This window comes from Taeniopygia guttata, chromosome 17, assembly GCF_048771995.1.
Source record: "Taeniopygia guttata chromosome 17, bTaeGut7.mat, whole genome shotgun sequence".
Lineage (NCBI taxonomy): Eukaryota > Metazoa > Chordata > Aves > Passeriformes > Estrildidae > Taeniopygia > Taeniopygia guttata.
The window spans coordinates 2,514,639-2,530,656 of record NC_133042.1 but is presented as its reverse complement, the minus strand read 5'-3'; the positions used below and the strand labels follow the sequence as shown (position 1 = coordinate 2,530,656).

Genomic DNA, 16,018 nt, shown 5'->3' with positions numbered 1-16,018 from the left:
TGCCCAAGCTCCAGCCTGACCTGGAGATCAGGGCCTTGAGGACCTTTTCCTTTAATTCCACACCAAATCTCAGGTGGGACCTTGGGTGGTCTCATCTCAGAAAAGATGCAACCAGAGAGAAGAAGAGTCAAGACCTTGTGCTCTAAAAAGTGCTCTACAGTATCCAGGAATTTTTGGAGAGTCCTTGGTGTTGTGTGACACCAGAAGACCCTGATGAAGGAGGAACACAGTGGATTTCTGTCCCTGGAAAGGAATGAGGGGGATTCTTCAATTATCCAGAGAAATGAGAAGTTCTTTCCTTCTGTCCTGACAGCCCTTGGGTTTTTCTGCTCAGTGCAAGCCTTGGAAGCACCAACTTCCAATTAACTCTACAAGTATGATTAAGATTAATTCTGTTTTTCCCAGGTGCTACAGCAGGGCCTGGTGACAGACTGTGACACCAATCCAACTCCTCATGCTGCTGACTTCTGAGGGAGCCCCAGGAACTTCAGCTGGGAGCGGGGCTGGGGTTTAATCAGGGTTAGAGCCAAAAGGAGCACATTGAATAGTCTGGGTTGGATTTTGGGTTAGACCTTTTAAAGGTCTCAAGTCCAACCCTTCTGGGATGAGCAGGGCACCTTCAGCTTGTTCAGAGCCACATCCAACCTGACCTTGAATATTTCCAGGGATGGGACATCCACAGCTTCTCTGGGCAACCTGTGCCAGTTTTACAGGACTGTTAAAAACCTGGCAGGATCGCTGCTGGGGGATTTTAACCCTCAACTTTATGGCTGGAGGATTTTAACCCTCAACTTTACAGTTCTGCTGCCTGTTGGACTCCAGGAACTGCCATCTTCACGCTGGATCTACACCACAAATTTCCAAACAGCTCCCTACTCAAACCGAGAATCTGTGAAGCCTCTATGGACAAAAAAACCCCACAGACGTGGCCAATTCCTTGAAAAATCCCAGTTTGGGATGCAGTTTCTCCCGGGCTGTCACTCCTGGAGGTCACTCCGGCGCCTCCCGCTCAGCAGGCACACCGCACACACCGTCTGGGAATTGCTCAGGTTGGTTTTTTTTTTGCTAAGTTTTTATTTTAATTCAAGGACTTTGCTTCATACAAAATGGAATTGTAGAAACAACTGCAGAATTCAAAGTTTGGCTGATAAATATTACTCAGGCAGCAAACTAGGCAATCACAGAACCTTTTTTTTTTCTCAATTTTTTTCCCCCTTATTTTTTTTGGGTAAAGTTCCACTTGTGTTGCATGGTTGGAACTTTGATCGTTTTTCACACTGTTTTTTAAATATAAAGTTTTGCAACAAACCCCCAAATTTATATCAAATATAATTAAAAATTAACAACTGATGAATACATTGTATCAAAAAAGTACGAAGATAAACATTTTTCCATGCACATACTTTTTATAGATATGTATATATGTATATATATTACATGCAAACATTACTTATTCAAAGTACAGCCACTACGAGACTGGTTCTGGATGCAGAAAACTGATCGGTGCAATTCAAGTTTGGCAACTCACTATGAGGATTCTTGGAAAGATGGAGAGACAGCAGAGAGGCTGTAAAAAAACGTTGGGAAAGGGTTATGGATAATTGTGGTCAGGCTTGTCTGTCACTGTCATCGACCCCTACGAGGCGGGTGGAGGATTTGGACAACTTGAGATTCTTCTTCGTGTTCTGCCTATGAATTGGGGTGACCCAAGGCTGTGTTAGCGCAGGGCTGGGGGGTTGGGGATGGAAAATGGGAGAGGAAAAGGGGGAAAAGACAGAATTATTCCGTAAAGAAAGACATCTCTGTTGCTTTCCAGTGTGGGTACAGTGTTTGCATGCACGGGCAGAGAGATGGTGTTGTCCCTTCCCCTCGACTTCCTGGAGTAAAATAGGAACGTTCCCTTGGAAAATTTCAAATAAAGTGTTTGTGCCTTCATTTCAGGAAAATGTATAAAACATTTGGTCACAATCGTGCTGAAGCCTGCAACAGGAAAATCCAGCAGCTAAAGCTACAGATGGATGAAGGTCTCAGAGTGGTGGTGGGGTGGGTGTGTGTCCGGACGTGTCATCTGGTTGCATAGCCCTCCGTTTGGGAATGCCAGGAATGCCAGCCGTGACCTCTGGCTACCACACTGCCTTTATTCCGAGTGCACACGAGTACAGAGACAGAGATACAGACAGGAGTTATCCTTTAGCAGAATCCAGGGATGAGATCGGCCAGAGATTGCTACTGAACAGAACAAAATTAAAACAAAACACCGGAGGGAACAAAACCGGGTTGAGTTTCCTCAAGAGAAGAGCTACAGGAGATGTGAAGAACCACCCTAGAGCAGACTGCTCCTGCCTGAGGCTGACAGACTTTGCTGAGAGCATGAGAGACCTCCTGAGCGTTTTGGTGGCATCTGATCCCCTCCAAGCAACCCAGAGACAGAACAGGTTGCCAGGGCCAGTGGGATTTCCACCCACCCCACGCGACCGCTGCGCCTGGAGAAGTTCCCACATGGCTGGGGCTTGGTAGATCCTCTGAAAAAATTCAACTCTCCAACCCTATCCTCTTTCCTAGTGGCGTTTTTAGGGATGTGCCCAGCACCTCCCACCCATCCTCCTTTCACTTTTTAACCTCTCCACGTCCTCTGGCTGCCCTGTGCCCCGAACCAGCCCTACAAGGGCTGAGCAGAGCCCCAGGCATGAGGTCCTGGCTGAGCTTTGCCCCCAGCCTCCCTCCCCGCCAGCACAGCATTTGCCCTTTTCCCAGGCTCACAGTGCAGGAATCCACATGGGCACAAAAGAAAGAAACCAGCCAACACAAGAGTCGTTGCAAGAACGCAGAAATCTCATCCCTGAGAATCAGAGTTAGAGGTTTGGATTATTATTATTATTATTATCATCACTTTTTTTTTTAACCTTCTCTTATCAGGCAATAAAAACAACTCACTCCAACTGCCCTCCACACCAAAGATGCACGGCCAGAGCTCTCTCTGCTGGCCCGTGGGAGATGCTGCTTCTCCTGCAGGAGCACCCCTGCAGATGCTGCCCTTGCCCACCTACATTTCCTCCACTGGGCAAAGAGACAAGGCCGGCTTTGTTTGCTGCAATCACTCCCCTCTCACCCATAAAAGTTTATCTATATATATATATATATTAATATATTCTAAAAAAAAAATAAAAATAAAAGGCCAACAAAACCCAAACCAAACCCAAAGCACGTTTGCCTTCCCCACTGGAAGCTCCCAGCCTGGGGCTCAGTGACCCCAGGGCCCCTCCGAGGCTCCGGCCGCTCGGCCCCCGCCCCTCCGCCCTCCCCACGCACGCCCAAGCTCTGATGCCTCGAAGCAAGAGGTTGCATCGTCACTGTGAAAGATTTCAAAGGTTAGGCACTTAGTTAGTGAACAACTGGAGCATTCGGTAGAAACGGTGGGACCTGGAATGACAATTGGACTAATTCTCTACAGAAAGAGGAAATTTTTTTTTCTTTGTTTTTTTTTTTTTTTTTTTTTTTTTACTGTACAATTTACAAAAATGCACACAATGAAAAGTTAAAGTTCTATCTAATAGCTTGATATAAAACCAATAACATTTCTTCTTCTCACCCTTATGCTTTTTTTTCCTCTTTTTGTTTGGGTTGGTCTTTTTTTTGTGGACTTTTTTTTTTTTTAAGTTGTTTTTTGCTAAATTAAGCTTATATTGTAAACAAGACAAAACAGTGAGGGTGTGTTGCAGTCAACAGGAGAGAGGGATGGATTGAAAAGTCTCAGCAGCAAGGAAACAGTCCTTACAAAGGAGCTCTCTTGTGGCTTTACCGTGTGTCAGTGTGAAGGACCCGATGTGGTGAGTGACATTAGAGACCCCCGGGGCAGTGGTGTCACAGCAGGGTCAGCTCAGGGTGCCACCAGCTCTGCCCTAAAGGATTGCAGTGGCTGAACATCAAGTCCCAAAGGACTGTCCTTTGTTCTGGGCTGTGTTTCTCCTCTCCCAGTTTCTCGGGTGCATCTCTTCCTTCTCAGCACTCGACGAGACAAAACGCGGGGGGCGAGCGTTGTTTGCGCGAGTCCCTTTGCGACCCCCGGCTCCCACCCTGGCAGGGGGGAATTAGGATGGAAAATTAATTAAGAAATAGCCCAACAAAACTGTGCCAATCATGAGAAGGACCCACAGTTCTGCTTTTCCACCGTGGAAGATGAGGATCGCTCTTCTCCTGGCTCCTCGCCTCCGTGGCCGGGTTGGCGCCTGGTGCGTGTCTCGGGACTAGACAAGGCAGTGGGGAGGGGGCAGAGAGGGATGTGCTCCCCCCGCTGCCTTCCCCAGAAGGAGGGAGCCTTCTTCCTCCATCTGTCTAGTGCAAAAAAAAAAAAACAAATCAAAAAGGAAAAACCTAAAGAACAACAGAGGAGAGAGAGGCTGCAGGGGCATCTCCGGCCCTGGGCACCGAGCAGTTCTCAGGGCTGCCCCGCCGGCCGCCTCTGGCCCTGGGCCCCACGGGAGCTCCCAGCCCTCCAGATGATAAAACTCATCCTTATTAAGCACGCACACCTCGCAGGGTTCCGCCGAGCCGCTAGCACCAGTCATCCTCGTCGGCTTCGTGGTAGTAACTGCGTCCTCGGGCGCCGGGGCCCGTGTTGAGCCCCAGCGTGTAGTGGTACCCGTTGGGCACCCGGCGGATTTGGTGCGACTGCGAGGTCAGGGAGGAGACGTAGGAAGTCCTTGAGGAGCGGCCCGAGTTGGTGGCCACGGCCTCCTCGAAGGTGAGCGTGTCCTCGGGCGCGGCGCGCTGCGGGCTGTCGGCGTCGCGGTGGCCCAGGTAGGGGTCGGAGCCGATGCGGGCCACGGCGGGCGGCGGCGGCTGCTGCTCCCCCCGCAGCAGCGCGTTGTGCTCGGACAGCCCGCGGCTCAGGCGGCCCGGGGAGAACGTGGGGGTTTGGAAAGTGGTGAAGTGCACGGGCGAGGAGTTAGCGGTCTTGTAAGTGATGCTGGGGCGTGGGGTCAGTGGAGTCTGTGGGAGCTGCCTCCGACCCCGGCAGGGGGTACTAGCACCAGATGTCGACAGCAAGGGGCTCCCATTAACTGAACCACTGCCCTACATCAAAATTGGAACAGAGCAAATCAAAAAATAAAAAAAGGGAAACACCGGACAAACACAAAGGCAGGCAGGTATCAAACAGAAGGAGAAGCAACAGAAGGCGGAGACAAGTCACAAGAGGAAAGAAAAGCAAAAAAAGAGAGAGTTTAGACAAGCACAGTCGGGGCGGGAGGTTCTCGAGAGATAGTTCAACACGAGATGTGAAGAGCTGGAGAGTTCAAGTCTGGGAGCAGTAGGAACAGAGAGGGGCAGAGCATCGGTAGGACGCAAACGGGCACACGGCTCCAACAGAGGGGACACCGCCCAGGGGAGGCACCCACAGCATACAGGGCTCGACATGCGCCTTACCTGGCCTGGGAGCAGCTCAAAAACCCGAGTTATTGGGGATTTTTACAAATTATTGCTGGCTTTTTTACAGTTTTGCTTTGGGGTGGGTTTGTGCAGAACTTCACCCCGCAGTTGTGCATGCTGGGTTTGTGGGAGGTGACCCTGCCCACAGCAGGGGGTTGGAAAGAGATGGGCTTTAAGGTCCCCTCCAAATCAAACCATTTAGACATTCCACAAATCTCTTTCTGTTGCCAAAACTGGATTATGGGTTGTTATTATTATTATTATGGATTCTGCATGGGAGGAGGATCTGGGTGACTGCTTTTTGCAGGGTGGGAATGAAGTGCCTTTGGATTAAATAGCCAATTTCTGAAAAAATAACAACCAAAAGCTTTTTGGACAGGCTTTAACAAGTCCCTTTAACATAAATGTGTTCACATTCTCCTCTCTAATATTACACATTTGATTTTGGAGTGGTAGAAGAGTCTGGCAGCTTCCTGGGTTCCTAATAATGCCTTGTGAGAGTGAACTAAGCTGCAGTAATTTACACAAATGCCACGAGTGAGAGGAAAGGGCCTGTCTTGCCATTTCTGTTTACATTCTCCCAAGGCAGGACATGAGCACATTGAACAATCCCCTCAGCCTTTCCCAACCTAACATTTTGAGACCAGACCTTTAATTTTTAAAGAGCACTTTTTCCTTCCTATCAACTCATCAGGCTGTCAGTCACTGCTTGTTCTGCCCTGCCTGGCTCTCCCAGTGACCAGCAACATTCCAGGATGCTGGGGAAATTGCCCAGCTTTTCCCAAGGGCCTGAGCATCTCACAGTTACAGAAGAAAGGAGAACTAAATTTTAGCCTGGAGAAAAGGAAGCTCAGGGAGGACCCTTTTGGTTTCTACTACTCCCTGACAGAAGCAAGGAGCCAGGTGGGGGTCAGACTCTGCTCCCATGTAAGAGGAAACAGGACAAGAGGAAACAGCCTCAAGTTGTGCTAGGGGAGGTTCAGGTTGGACATCAGGAGGAATTTCTTCCTGGAAAGGGTGGACAGGCTTTGGAAGGGGCTGCCCAGGGAGGTTTGGTGTCCCCATCCCTGGAGGTGTCCAAGGAAGGCCTGGACGTGGCACTGTGGGCTGGTGACAAGGTGGGATTGGGCACAGCTTGGACGTGGAGGATTTTTCCAACCTTGGTGTGAATGGTTTTATCTGCAACTGCCTGACCTTCCTTGCCCTTTCCACCTCCTCCAATTTAAGGAATTTAAAAATGGACAAGGTGCCCAGATCCCTGGCAGACCTCAGGGCTGTTTCCCCACCCTGCCTCTCCTCACCTGTCTGTGTGGGCCGTGCTCTGGGCCCCCGCTGGGGGAGGTGGGCCTGCTCTGGTCAGCAGATTTGGGCTGGGCACGGTCCCGGCTGCCGTAGCGGTCGCAGGAGTAGAAGCGCTGCTTTTCGGAGGAGGAGGAGGAGTGCTGCTTCCTCTCCTGGGAGCGGCCACGCTCCTGCTTCTTGTCCTTGGAAGAAGACTCTCCAGATTGAGCTACTGAAAGGAGAACACTGGGTCAGCAGCGTGTGTGGGGTGTGGAGGTCCTTCCACACACACAGCACCCCAAACCCCACCCGAAAAGAGGGGGACAGGGGATGTACACCTCGTCCCTGACCTCCCAAGGATAAATCCTCGTTGGCAAAGCACTCACCAGCTTGTCCATCAGCCAAGTGATGGGCGGCCCTATCCACGGACTTCTGCTTCTTCTCTTTCCGCCGGTGGCAGCGGTGGTGGTGGTGGTGGTGGCCCTGCTCCGGAGGCATCCGCTCCAAGGAATACTCGTAGAGGTGCATGGCGTGAGGGCGCTGCGGGGCCAGCGTGGAGACCGAGCGCTTCATGGGGCTCGTGTCTGGGATGGGCTGTGGGGAACAGGGAGGGACACGGAGCGGGGTGAGGGAAGGTGCCGCGCCCCGCTCGGCGGCCTGGCTCCCAGCATGGAGGGGGTTAAACAGCCAGAGAAAGGGGCAAGGAGGGGAAGGAGAGAAATGGTTAATTGGAGACAACCGGAATGGGCAGGAGGATCTGTGGGATGTGGGTTGAGTGTGGAATTTGGGGAGTGAATGTGACCTCCGGGAGCAGAGGCACAGGCAGCACTGCACAGCACACCCAGCGGGAGCTCAGCAGGGACACGGGGCAGAGCAGCAGCCAAGCACCTCACAAAGGGGAATTCTCCAACACCAGGGGCACCCACAGCTGCTCCAGGGCCTGCATCCCCAAGCAGCTCCGAGGAGGAAAGCAGGTAGCATTGCTGAGCACCACATGGAGGGAGAGAAAATTCAGGAATCGGGGGAGGTACAGGGCAAGCCACCAGGAAATTCCTTCTATCTCCCTGCAGTGAACACAACTCCCATCAAACATTTAAACCTCTCTTGTCCCACCATCTCTCCTTGCAGCCCTTTGCCTGGGGCAAGGATAGTGTGTACATCCTGCAATGCCACCAGGACATCTCCAGAATGGAATACCTGGGTTTGCTATTGCTGTTTTTAAAAGATTTGTGTGCAAACATCTGGGCACTGAGAGCTGTAACAGCATTGCTGGACACCCTCCCTGTGCCAGTGGCAGCTCCAGACCCCACTCCCTTCCCTTTAGGTACAAAACCTTACAAAGATTCTGCAGAACCCCAGACAAATGTCCTGCAGGACAGCTCTTCTCACAGCCTCTGCCCTCCCTCTGCCCAGGGATAAAGCTCAGAAAACAGGGACAGTTCTCACATTTCCTTCTCTGCTAGCCTCTGGTTGGCTCTGTGTGGAGACAACACCTCATCCATCCTCTGGATGCTTCCCTGGGTCTGTCACTGCATGCGAGCCACGTGCCAGAGGAGACATCTCAGAGCACGGACAGCGAAATTCAGGATGTTCCCCAGCCCCTCAGCCTTCCACTTGTTTGAACTCCCAATCCAATAAGTGCCTCCAACACCAGCTCTCAGGGAACATTTACTCTGCTCACTGTAACCTTTCCTAAGAGCTCTGTATTATTTTTCCTGTCTGCCCTCTTTTGTTTGCTTATCCTGAAACCCAGATCTCTGCTTCCCTGTGATATTTACCCAAGGCAAAGCCAACAGTTTCACAGCTCTGCTCATTATTTTGAGTGGAAAAACTACTCTCCTTCCCCTTGAGGGCAGATTATCCTGGGTGTGAAGGCATGATCTGGACAGTTACCCACATTTTGGTGCTTCCCACTGCAGGGCAGCTGGGATCCTGGTGCTGGAAGGTTTATCAGAGGCACAAGGCTGGGATGAGGGAGCCCAGCACAGCTTGTGGTGTGGCCCTGGAAGCACCAATTCCATCAGCAGAACCACGTTAGTGTCACCTCTTGTGGCCCTCAATTTTGTGGGCAAGAAATTATACTCAGGAGCTTCGTACCTGTCCTTGTTTAATGCTGAGCCTGCAGCTGGGGGAAGGCGGGGGGGATGTAAATTAGACAGTCTGGTGGGCAAAAATATGGGAAGTGAAAGTATTTCTCACTAAAAAACACATCTAGATAGCCAGATTTTAAAAATCCATAGAGGGGCTGCCAGAAAGAAAGCAACAGGGAAAAAAAACCAAAAAACCCAAACCCAAAAAAACCCACGAAAAACCCACCACCAACAACAAAAAAACCCCAGAAGACTGACAAAAAATGAAGATTCCTTTTTGAGCTTTAGTCCTGCTTCCATGCTTATTCCAGGGACAGAAGTCCCACTGACACAAATCAGTGGCAAAGCAATCAATCCTTTTTCCATAAATCTTGGCAAGGCTCTTGTTATGGGAGCCACAGGCTCCCAAAAAGCCTCGGGAGACTGCATGCACCCCTGCAGAGAGCTCCTAATTGCTTCTTCATTACCAACCCGACTGTTTTCACTGCCTAAATTCTTGAGCAACGAGGCATGAAAACAAACAAATCAAAATAAAGCAACCCACCCACCCAACCCCTGCTACCAGAGCGAGCAGCGTGCAGAGGGAAAAGTGGGAAGAGACAGAGCGGCTGTGCCGGAGCGACTCCAGATGAGAGGGGAGAAAAGTCAAGGGTTAAAGGAAGGTTAATTAATTCTTAAGATGAATTTAATAGGATACAATTTAGTGCAAACTACATACTGCCAGGTAACTCCCAGGTGACCGTGCTTTGCTCCTCTGCAAACAATTCGGACAAGGTGAGGGACATTATTGGAAGCAGCCCCACAGTACAGCCAGTGTCAGACATCAGATGTGCAGCGGACACGATGACGACCAGGGACAGAGGTGATGAGGGCAGGACAGCAAAGAGGGAGGGTGGAAACACAGGAGGAGGGTTTTTTAAATAAGTGGAACATAAAAAAAGGGAGGCAAACAGAAATGAAGGAGTCCAGGAGCAAAAAGCGTTGTAAATAAGAGTTAGAAAGAACTCAAAGTTTGGGGAGGGGCAGAGCAGCACATGAGAGGGAGGGTGGGGGGCGTGGAGGGGGAGACACACACAGAAAGGACATCAGTTATTCACCAAGCTACAACCACTGCACATTGTACTGTTAAATGAGGTTAGAGCTGAGATTCCGGGCCTGATTCACAACCAGGGGCAGTGACAGCCTGGGGACACAAGCCACGCTTCTGTCAGGGACACTCCTGCACATAAATGAATGCCATGGAGAGGAGCTTCCCAAGGGAAGGCTCTGTCAACTGCACTGCCAAGGAAGGGAAGAGGTTACCTGTGGTCTAGGATAAAGGACAATTCCTGGGAAGGGGAAGAGCTTTGCTTTGTGGGCTGTTGCTTTTATTAAGCACAGTCAAGAGCGCCCCTGATAATTCTGAGAATCCCAAAGGCTCACACACAGGCTGCAGATTCTGGAGCCAGGTGGGAAATCCTCTGTCAGGCAAGGGGCACCTCCAGCATTTTGGCACAACAATTCTATCTGTTGGAGCTATTGCTGTGTGTGCACAACACAGGCTCTCACTTTGGGGTGCAGCAGATCCTTCACATTCTGTTCCCCACAGAAAGCCATGGAAACAGCCCAAGGCCAGGCTGCTCCCTCCTGGCTGTGTGAATCAGGCCCTGGGAATGAGGCAGGACACGAGTGGTGAGATGCTGTGACACAGGAGGCAGGATGGTGGCTGGGCAGCACTGGGGACAAACAGCAACAAACGTTGTGAAATGGCCAAAAATGATCTGTGACATCCTACACACACAGCAGTGCCCACAAGTTGCTGTGAAAGTCAACTCCAGTGAGGAGATTTCTTTGGAAAATAAGTTAAATAAATCAACAAGGGAAATTCTCAACATGAAAATACTGGCCAAGGTCACAGTACAGGAAAATACAAGGAACACACTCAGTGTCCCAGAGCAGCTTCCAGGTGGTCCCTGTGCCTGCTGCATCCAGCTGTGTGTGCCACAGCACATCTGCAGCTTTTTGGAAGGATAGAGCACAGGAACACGGATTGGCTGGCTGGATAAACAACACACAACTAATGGGAAAAGTGTCTTCCAGGAATACAGCCTGCAAATGGCCTTGTCCCCAAAGAGGGACCCAGAAACACTGGGGTAGCCCAGCCAGGGGATCTTCCTGGGCTGCTTTGTGCTGCAAGCAGGAAGGAGTAAAACTGGGGACAGTGCTGTGACTGCACAGGATAGCTGCCTCACCCTGCAGGGAATCCCTGCCTCACCCTGCAGGGAATCCCTGCCATCCCTGCAGGGAATCCCTGCCTCACCCTGCAGGGAATCCCTGACATCCCTGCAGGGAATCCCTGACATCCCTGCAGGGAATCCCAGCCACACCCTGCAGGGAATCCCTGACACACCCTGCAGGGAATCCCTGACACACCCTGCAGGGAATCCCCGGCCATCCCAGCACAAGACCTGGATTCCTGCCTCCACATCTTTTCAAACCAGCATTCCCACCCCCTGACAAGCAGAGATGAGAAGCTGAGATCTTGGCCAGCTCTCAGGCTCCCACCACGCTCTCCCCATGTCTCACCTGGGTTTCAGCAGCCAGCCGTGGCATGGAGGCCGCCCGGCCCTGGCTCTCCAGGCCTGGCTGGGGCTCTCCGTTGGCAACTGTGGGGCTGATCTCCTTCATTTCTACCACCTGATCAAAACATGGAATGGTTTCAGCAGCAAGAACAGCTTTGAAGCCACCATCAGCTTCTTGAAGTTTGATTTGACAGGGAAGAGATGCTGGCATGGCAAAGAGAGCAACTGAAGAGCTGTGGAGTGTTACAGTAAGGTAGCAAAATTATTTTAAAAAGCTATATAAAATCAGGCCTGCTCTGGCTGGCCTGTCATTTCTTCTCAGTCAATTCATCACTGTGCAAGTTCCCATGTGAAAGCAATCCTGGTGTGAGCAGTTCATTAGCACAACAATCTATTCCTGGGTGAAAAACATCTTACTCCTGTATAAACTGGTTTTATACTGTTTAATAGAAAAATCAAAACTTATCTCTCACAAACAACTGTCCCTGCACGTACACACCAGGGGTTTGAGTGACCAATTAATACAGAATAACAACTTGTTAATGATCAATAAGTAATTGTTAAGAAAGCTCCTGACCAATGGGAGTCCCACACGAGGTCTGTAAAACTGTATAAAAAGGAGTTATGTGAACAAAGAATGGGCTTTTCCCACCATGAAGAAAATGGAGTCTGTGTGATTTAATCCCATAGTGGAGTGCCCAGGTTACTCTGTTCTCAGCAAGGACATCCCACAAGCAGTGGGATGAGCTCTTCCACCAGCCAGGAACCCCAGCTGTGACCTTGGAAACCCCTCAGGTCATTCTGACCAGAAACCCCTCACCTGAGCTGGGACAATGGGATTGGGAAATAGGAAGAGGAAGCCTGAGGTAACCTATGGCAACAGGACAGAATTCCAGGAAAAGCATGTCCAGATCAGGCTGTGGGAGCTGCCAGGTTTGGGGTTTCTCCACAATACTGGAGCAAACAAGAGACACAACAATGCTTGCCTCAAGGGACAGATCTGCTAATGCAGGTCCCCTGTCTTCACCTGATTTTTCTAAATAGCTTCTGAAACTTCTGAAAATCCACCATGGCTCTGAAGTCTCCTGCATCTCACCCCATCTTCACCTGCTTTTTCTAAGTATTTTCTAAAAATTCTTAAATTCTACCACACTTCTAAAATCTCCTGCATCTCACCTGATTTTTTTACACATTTTCTTAAATTTCTGGAGTTTCACAACACCTCTAAAATCTGCATTTCACCCCCTCTTCACCTCCTTCTTCTACACATTTTCTTAAATTTGTCAAGTTCTCCCACAGCTCTAAAATCTGCCCCTCTCCCTTCCCACCTCCCCTCCATTTGCTCACCCTCTCAATGGGGATCTCCTCGGAGTGGCCTCGCTCAAAAGCTGGGCTCCTGGTTTCATAAAACACGTCCTGGGTGCGCTGGGTCCCCCAGGAACTGGACTCTTTGATCCCTCCCTCTGGGGGTGGCCTGTCCAAAGAAAAAGAGGGAAAAAGAATCATCCTTTTGCAAAGAGATTTTGCTAAATTTGGCAAACCAAACTTGAACACCCTCTGGGGTGTGAAAATCTCTTCTAGGATGGGTTAGTGAAGCTCTAAGGTGCCCTGTGTTTTTCTCCTGTAGAACCTGAAGATCCCATGAGAATGAGGAAATCAAACCAAATATGATTGTTTTTTTCAATAATTAAACAACTTCTTCCACTTAAATCCTGGTGGACAATGAAGAATTTGGGAGTTCAGGCCAGTTTTGTGTGCAGGACCAGCTGGACACTGGTCAAACACCTCAACCATGCTGAAGTCCCTTCAGCTTGAATCTAGTGTTGGTTTCCCCATCGGGATTTTTTGGGATGTTTAAAACTCAGCTGTCTGTCACTAGAATTCCACAGTGCTCATGATCCAGAGGAAAATCACCTGGAGAGCAGGAAATGGAGAATTGATTAGGGATCACCATCACTAGGAGTGTTTGGAAAGCTCTCCATGAAAACATAATTTTCTGAAATTATGTTGTGGCAAGCACTCACCACAAGCTCAAGGGATGAATTTATTCTCAAAGATCTATGTGGGAATCCAGAGCTTCCCTCTGGCTGCCCTGGCAGGTCTGGGACCCTGGCAGGGGTCAGGAACCCCCCTGGACAGAGCCCCCAGAGACACTGTCTGTGATCTCTGTCCATGGAAAAGAGTTTTCAATCTTACAGGATGAATTACCAGCTCTGAGTGTTTGATATAAGTAATAATTAAGTGTGGCACGGGTGCAAAAGTAAAATTTTAGGGTTCTAGATAAGGGGTCCAAATGGGACAAGATCGAGGAAATTGGGTGTGCCTTGTCCTTTTTCTCCTTCTTCATGCCCTCCATGTTTCACTGTGGTGTTGGCATTTTTCTGTTGGTTCAGGCTGGGGACACACTGTCCAACGTAGGTGACAGATATTGGCACGTTATTGTAAATCCAGCACAGGTAGTTTCTGGTATTTAATGTTTGTACCATCCCACTGAGGGCAGAGCCCCACACGCTGCCCTGCAGGACAGAGCTGCGGCAGGGCAGCAGAACATGTTAGAGATAAACAGAATAAACAACCTTGAAACCAGCACAGATGAATTATGGCTTCTGCTTTGGCAGCGGGGCTGAAAGACAGAGACTTTCTACAATCTCAGAATCATCAATACCTCAGATTCTGACAGATCTAGAGCCTCCCAAAAACTCATTGGTGGGGTTTGTTTGGTTGTTTTGCAACGGTCCCAAATTCCTGTGAGCAAACTCCCCCTGGGAAGCTCTCCAGTGAGGATTGTGAAGGAAACACCGAGATCCCAATGCCACCAGCACTGGGATAACCGCCGTGGGAGCGGAGCCACCCGCAGGAATTGTCCCAGCTGTGGTGGCTTTGGTGCCACCAGAGCAGCAGTGGTGGATGGGTGACCCCGAGGTGGGGTGGCTCTGAGGGGGCTCAGGGATACTCACAAGGCTCCCCCGTTGTTGAGGGAGGCTGAGCTCTTCTGGCGCAGGAAGGCCTTGGCGTTGCTGAAGGCTGCGGGCTGGGTCTGCTCCAGGGTGGCCTTCAAGGGGTGGAAGAGGGACACTGGCCCGGGCTGCCAAGCACAAGGGAGGGGGGTCAGAGCTGGGATGGGCTGCAGGGCTTTTCCTACTCCATGAAAAGTCCACCTTGCCACCCTGGGACAGCAGAAAGGCCACACCAGCCTGGGCACAGCAGGGAGATGCTCTGAGGGACACCTGGTACAAGCCCTGCTGCAATGCCCTTTTCTTCTGCATGTTCTCCCAAGTCCTCCTGCAATCCCCTTTCCCTCCAAATGTTCTCCCAAGCCCTGCTGCAATCCCCCTTTCCTTCTGGATGCTCTCCCAAGCCCTGCTGCAATCCCATTGCCCTCCAAATGTTCTCCCAAGCCCTGCTGCAACCCCACTGCCCTCTGAACGTTCTCCCAAGTCCTCCTGCAATCCCCTTTCCCTCTGGATGTTCTCCCAAACCCTCCTGTCATTCCTCCTTTCCCTCTGGATGTTCTCCCAAGCCCTCCTGCAATCCCCCTTCCCTCCAAATGCTCTCCCAAATTCTCCTGTGATTCCCCCTTCCCTCTGAATGCTCTCCCAGTCACCAGAGCAGGGAATTCCCCCGTGGATGTGGCCAGAGGGGCAGTGCAATTCCAGTGGCTCTGGATAGATCTGGTGGAATCATCCACATGTGGGACAGATCTCTACCCTGTGCTGGAGACCAGCTGGATGCTCATCCTAAAAACAATAGGTGTTTGTCCTACTGGAAGTGATTGGGCTTTCAATGCCAGTTTTGTGGAAATATTTTCTAGAATTTGTAAAAAACCTGCAAACCTATTAGAGCCAAAACAACTCGGAATAATTTGTATTTTCAAAAATAACTTAAGCCTTCTATAGCCAAACTACCAGCAGCTTTCAATAGTTCTTTGGTCTCCCAAGGAAATCTTTTGGTGTGCTTTAGACCACTTTTAAACACAGCATTTAGACTTTCAAAGATCAGTTGTCATTTCTTTGAAAAGATTTTTCTTTTCAAAAAGCAGTAACTGCAACAATTTTTTTAAATGTATTTTTTTTAGAGAGACTTTCAGAAGAGGTTCCCATTTTTGAGCCAGCATTTGAAAACCCTGCCTGGAAGAGCAGTCAGACCTTCTGGATGAATCCTGCTGGTGATTCTTGTTAAAGCTGCCCAAGAGGGAGGATGGAAAAGTCCCTTTTGTACCTGGCACAGGCCCCCGGGGGGCTGGACTTGCTCCCTGCTGTTCTTGTTCTGCTTGTAGAAGTCAAATATCATCAGGGCTGCATAGACCTTCCCCACAGTCATTTCATCAGCTGCCAGAGCGTGGGGAAAACACAGCAGAGCCATTCCAAGGATGAAGACAAGACAGGAAAAAGAAAAAACAGCAAATGGTGAAAAACGGGGAGAGGGAGGAAGCAACATGAACATTTTGAGGGGAAAAAAATTTTATGAATAAAATAAATAATAATTATTACTAAATTGTTTTATTGCATGAATAAGATAATTATAAATAATAAATTAGTTGTTTTATTAATCAAGAAAATAATATTTATTACTTATTAATAAGTTAAATAATTATTATTAATAAATTATGCTATTTTATTAATAAAATTTTGTTTTATTAGAATAACGAGGCAAAACAGA

The 16,018-nt window shown here is 49.6% G+C and overlaps 1 protein-coding gene across 16 annotated transcripts in view; it reads right to left on the bottom strand.

Moving 5' to 3' along the window:
- Positions 1-1,054: 1,054 nt before the first annotated feature.
- Positions 1,055-16,018, bottom strand: part of CACNA1B (calcium voltage-gated channel subunit alpha1 B) — a 313,183-nt gene continuing 298,219 nt past the window's right edge. For 13 of the 16 annotated variants that reach the window (XM_072936713.1, XM_072936712.1, XM_072936725.1 and 10 more), the window contains 7 exons: positions 15,578-15,687; positions 14,317-14,444; positions 12,707-12,833; positions 11,364-11,474; positions 7,095-7,302; positions 6,729-6,940; positions 1,055-5,073 (listed from right to left, as the gene is read on the bottom strand). In XM_072936713.1, the coding sequence (XP_072792814.1) occupies positions 4,552-5,073; positions 6,729-6,940; positions 7,095-7,302; positions 11,364-11,474; positions 12,707-12,833; positions 14,317-14,444; positions 15,578-15,687 (1,418 nt within the window). In that variant the 3' untranslated portion in view covers positions 1,055-4,551. The remainder of the gene's footprint in view (positions 5,074-6,728; positions 6,941-7,094; positions 7,303-11,363; positions 11,475-12,706; positions 12,834-14,316; positions 14,445-15,577; positions 15,688-16,018) is intronic. The other 3 variants (XM_072936714.1, XM_072936715.1, XM_072936724.1) reach the window with 3 other exon arrangements.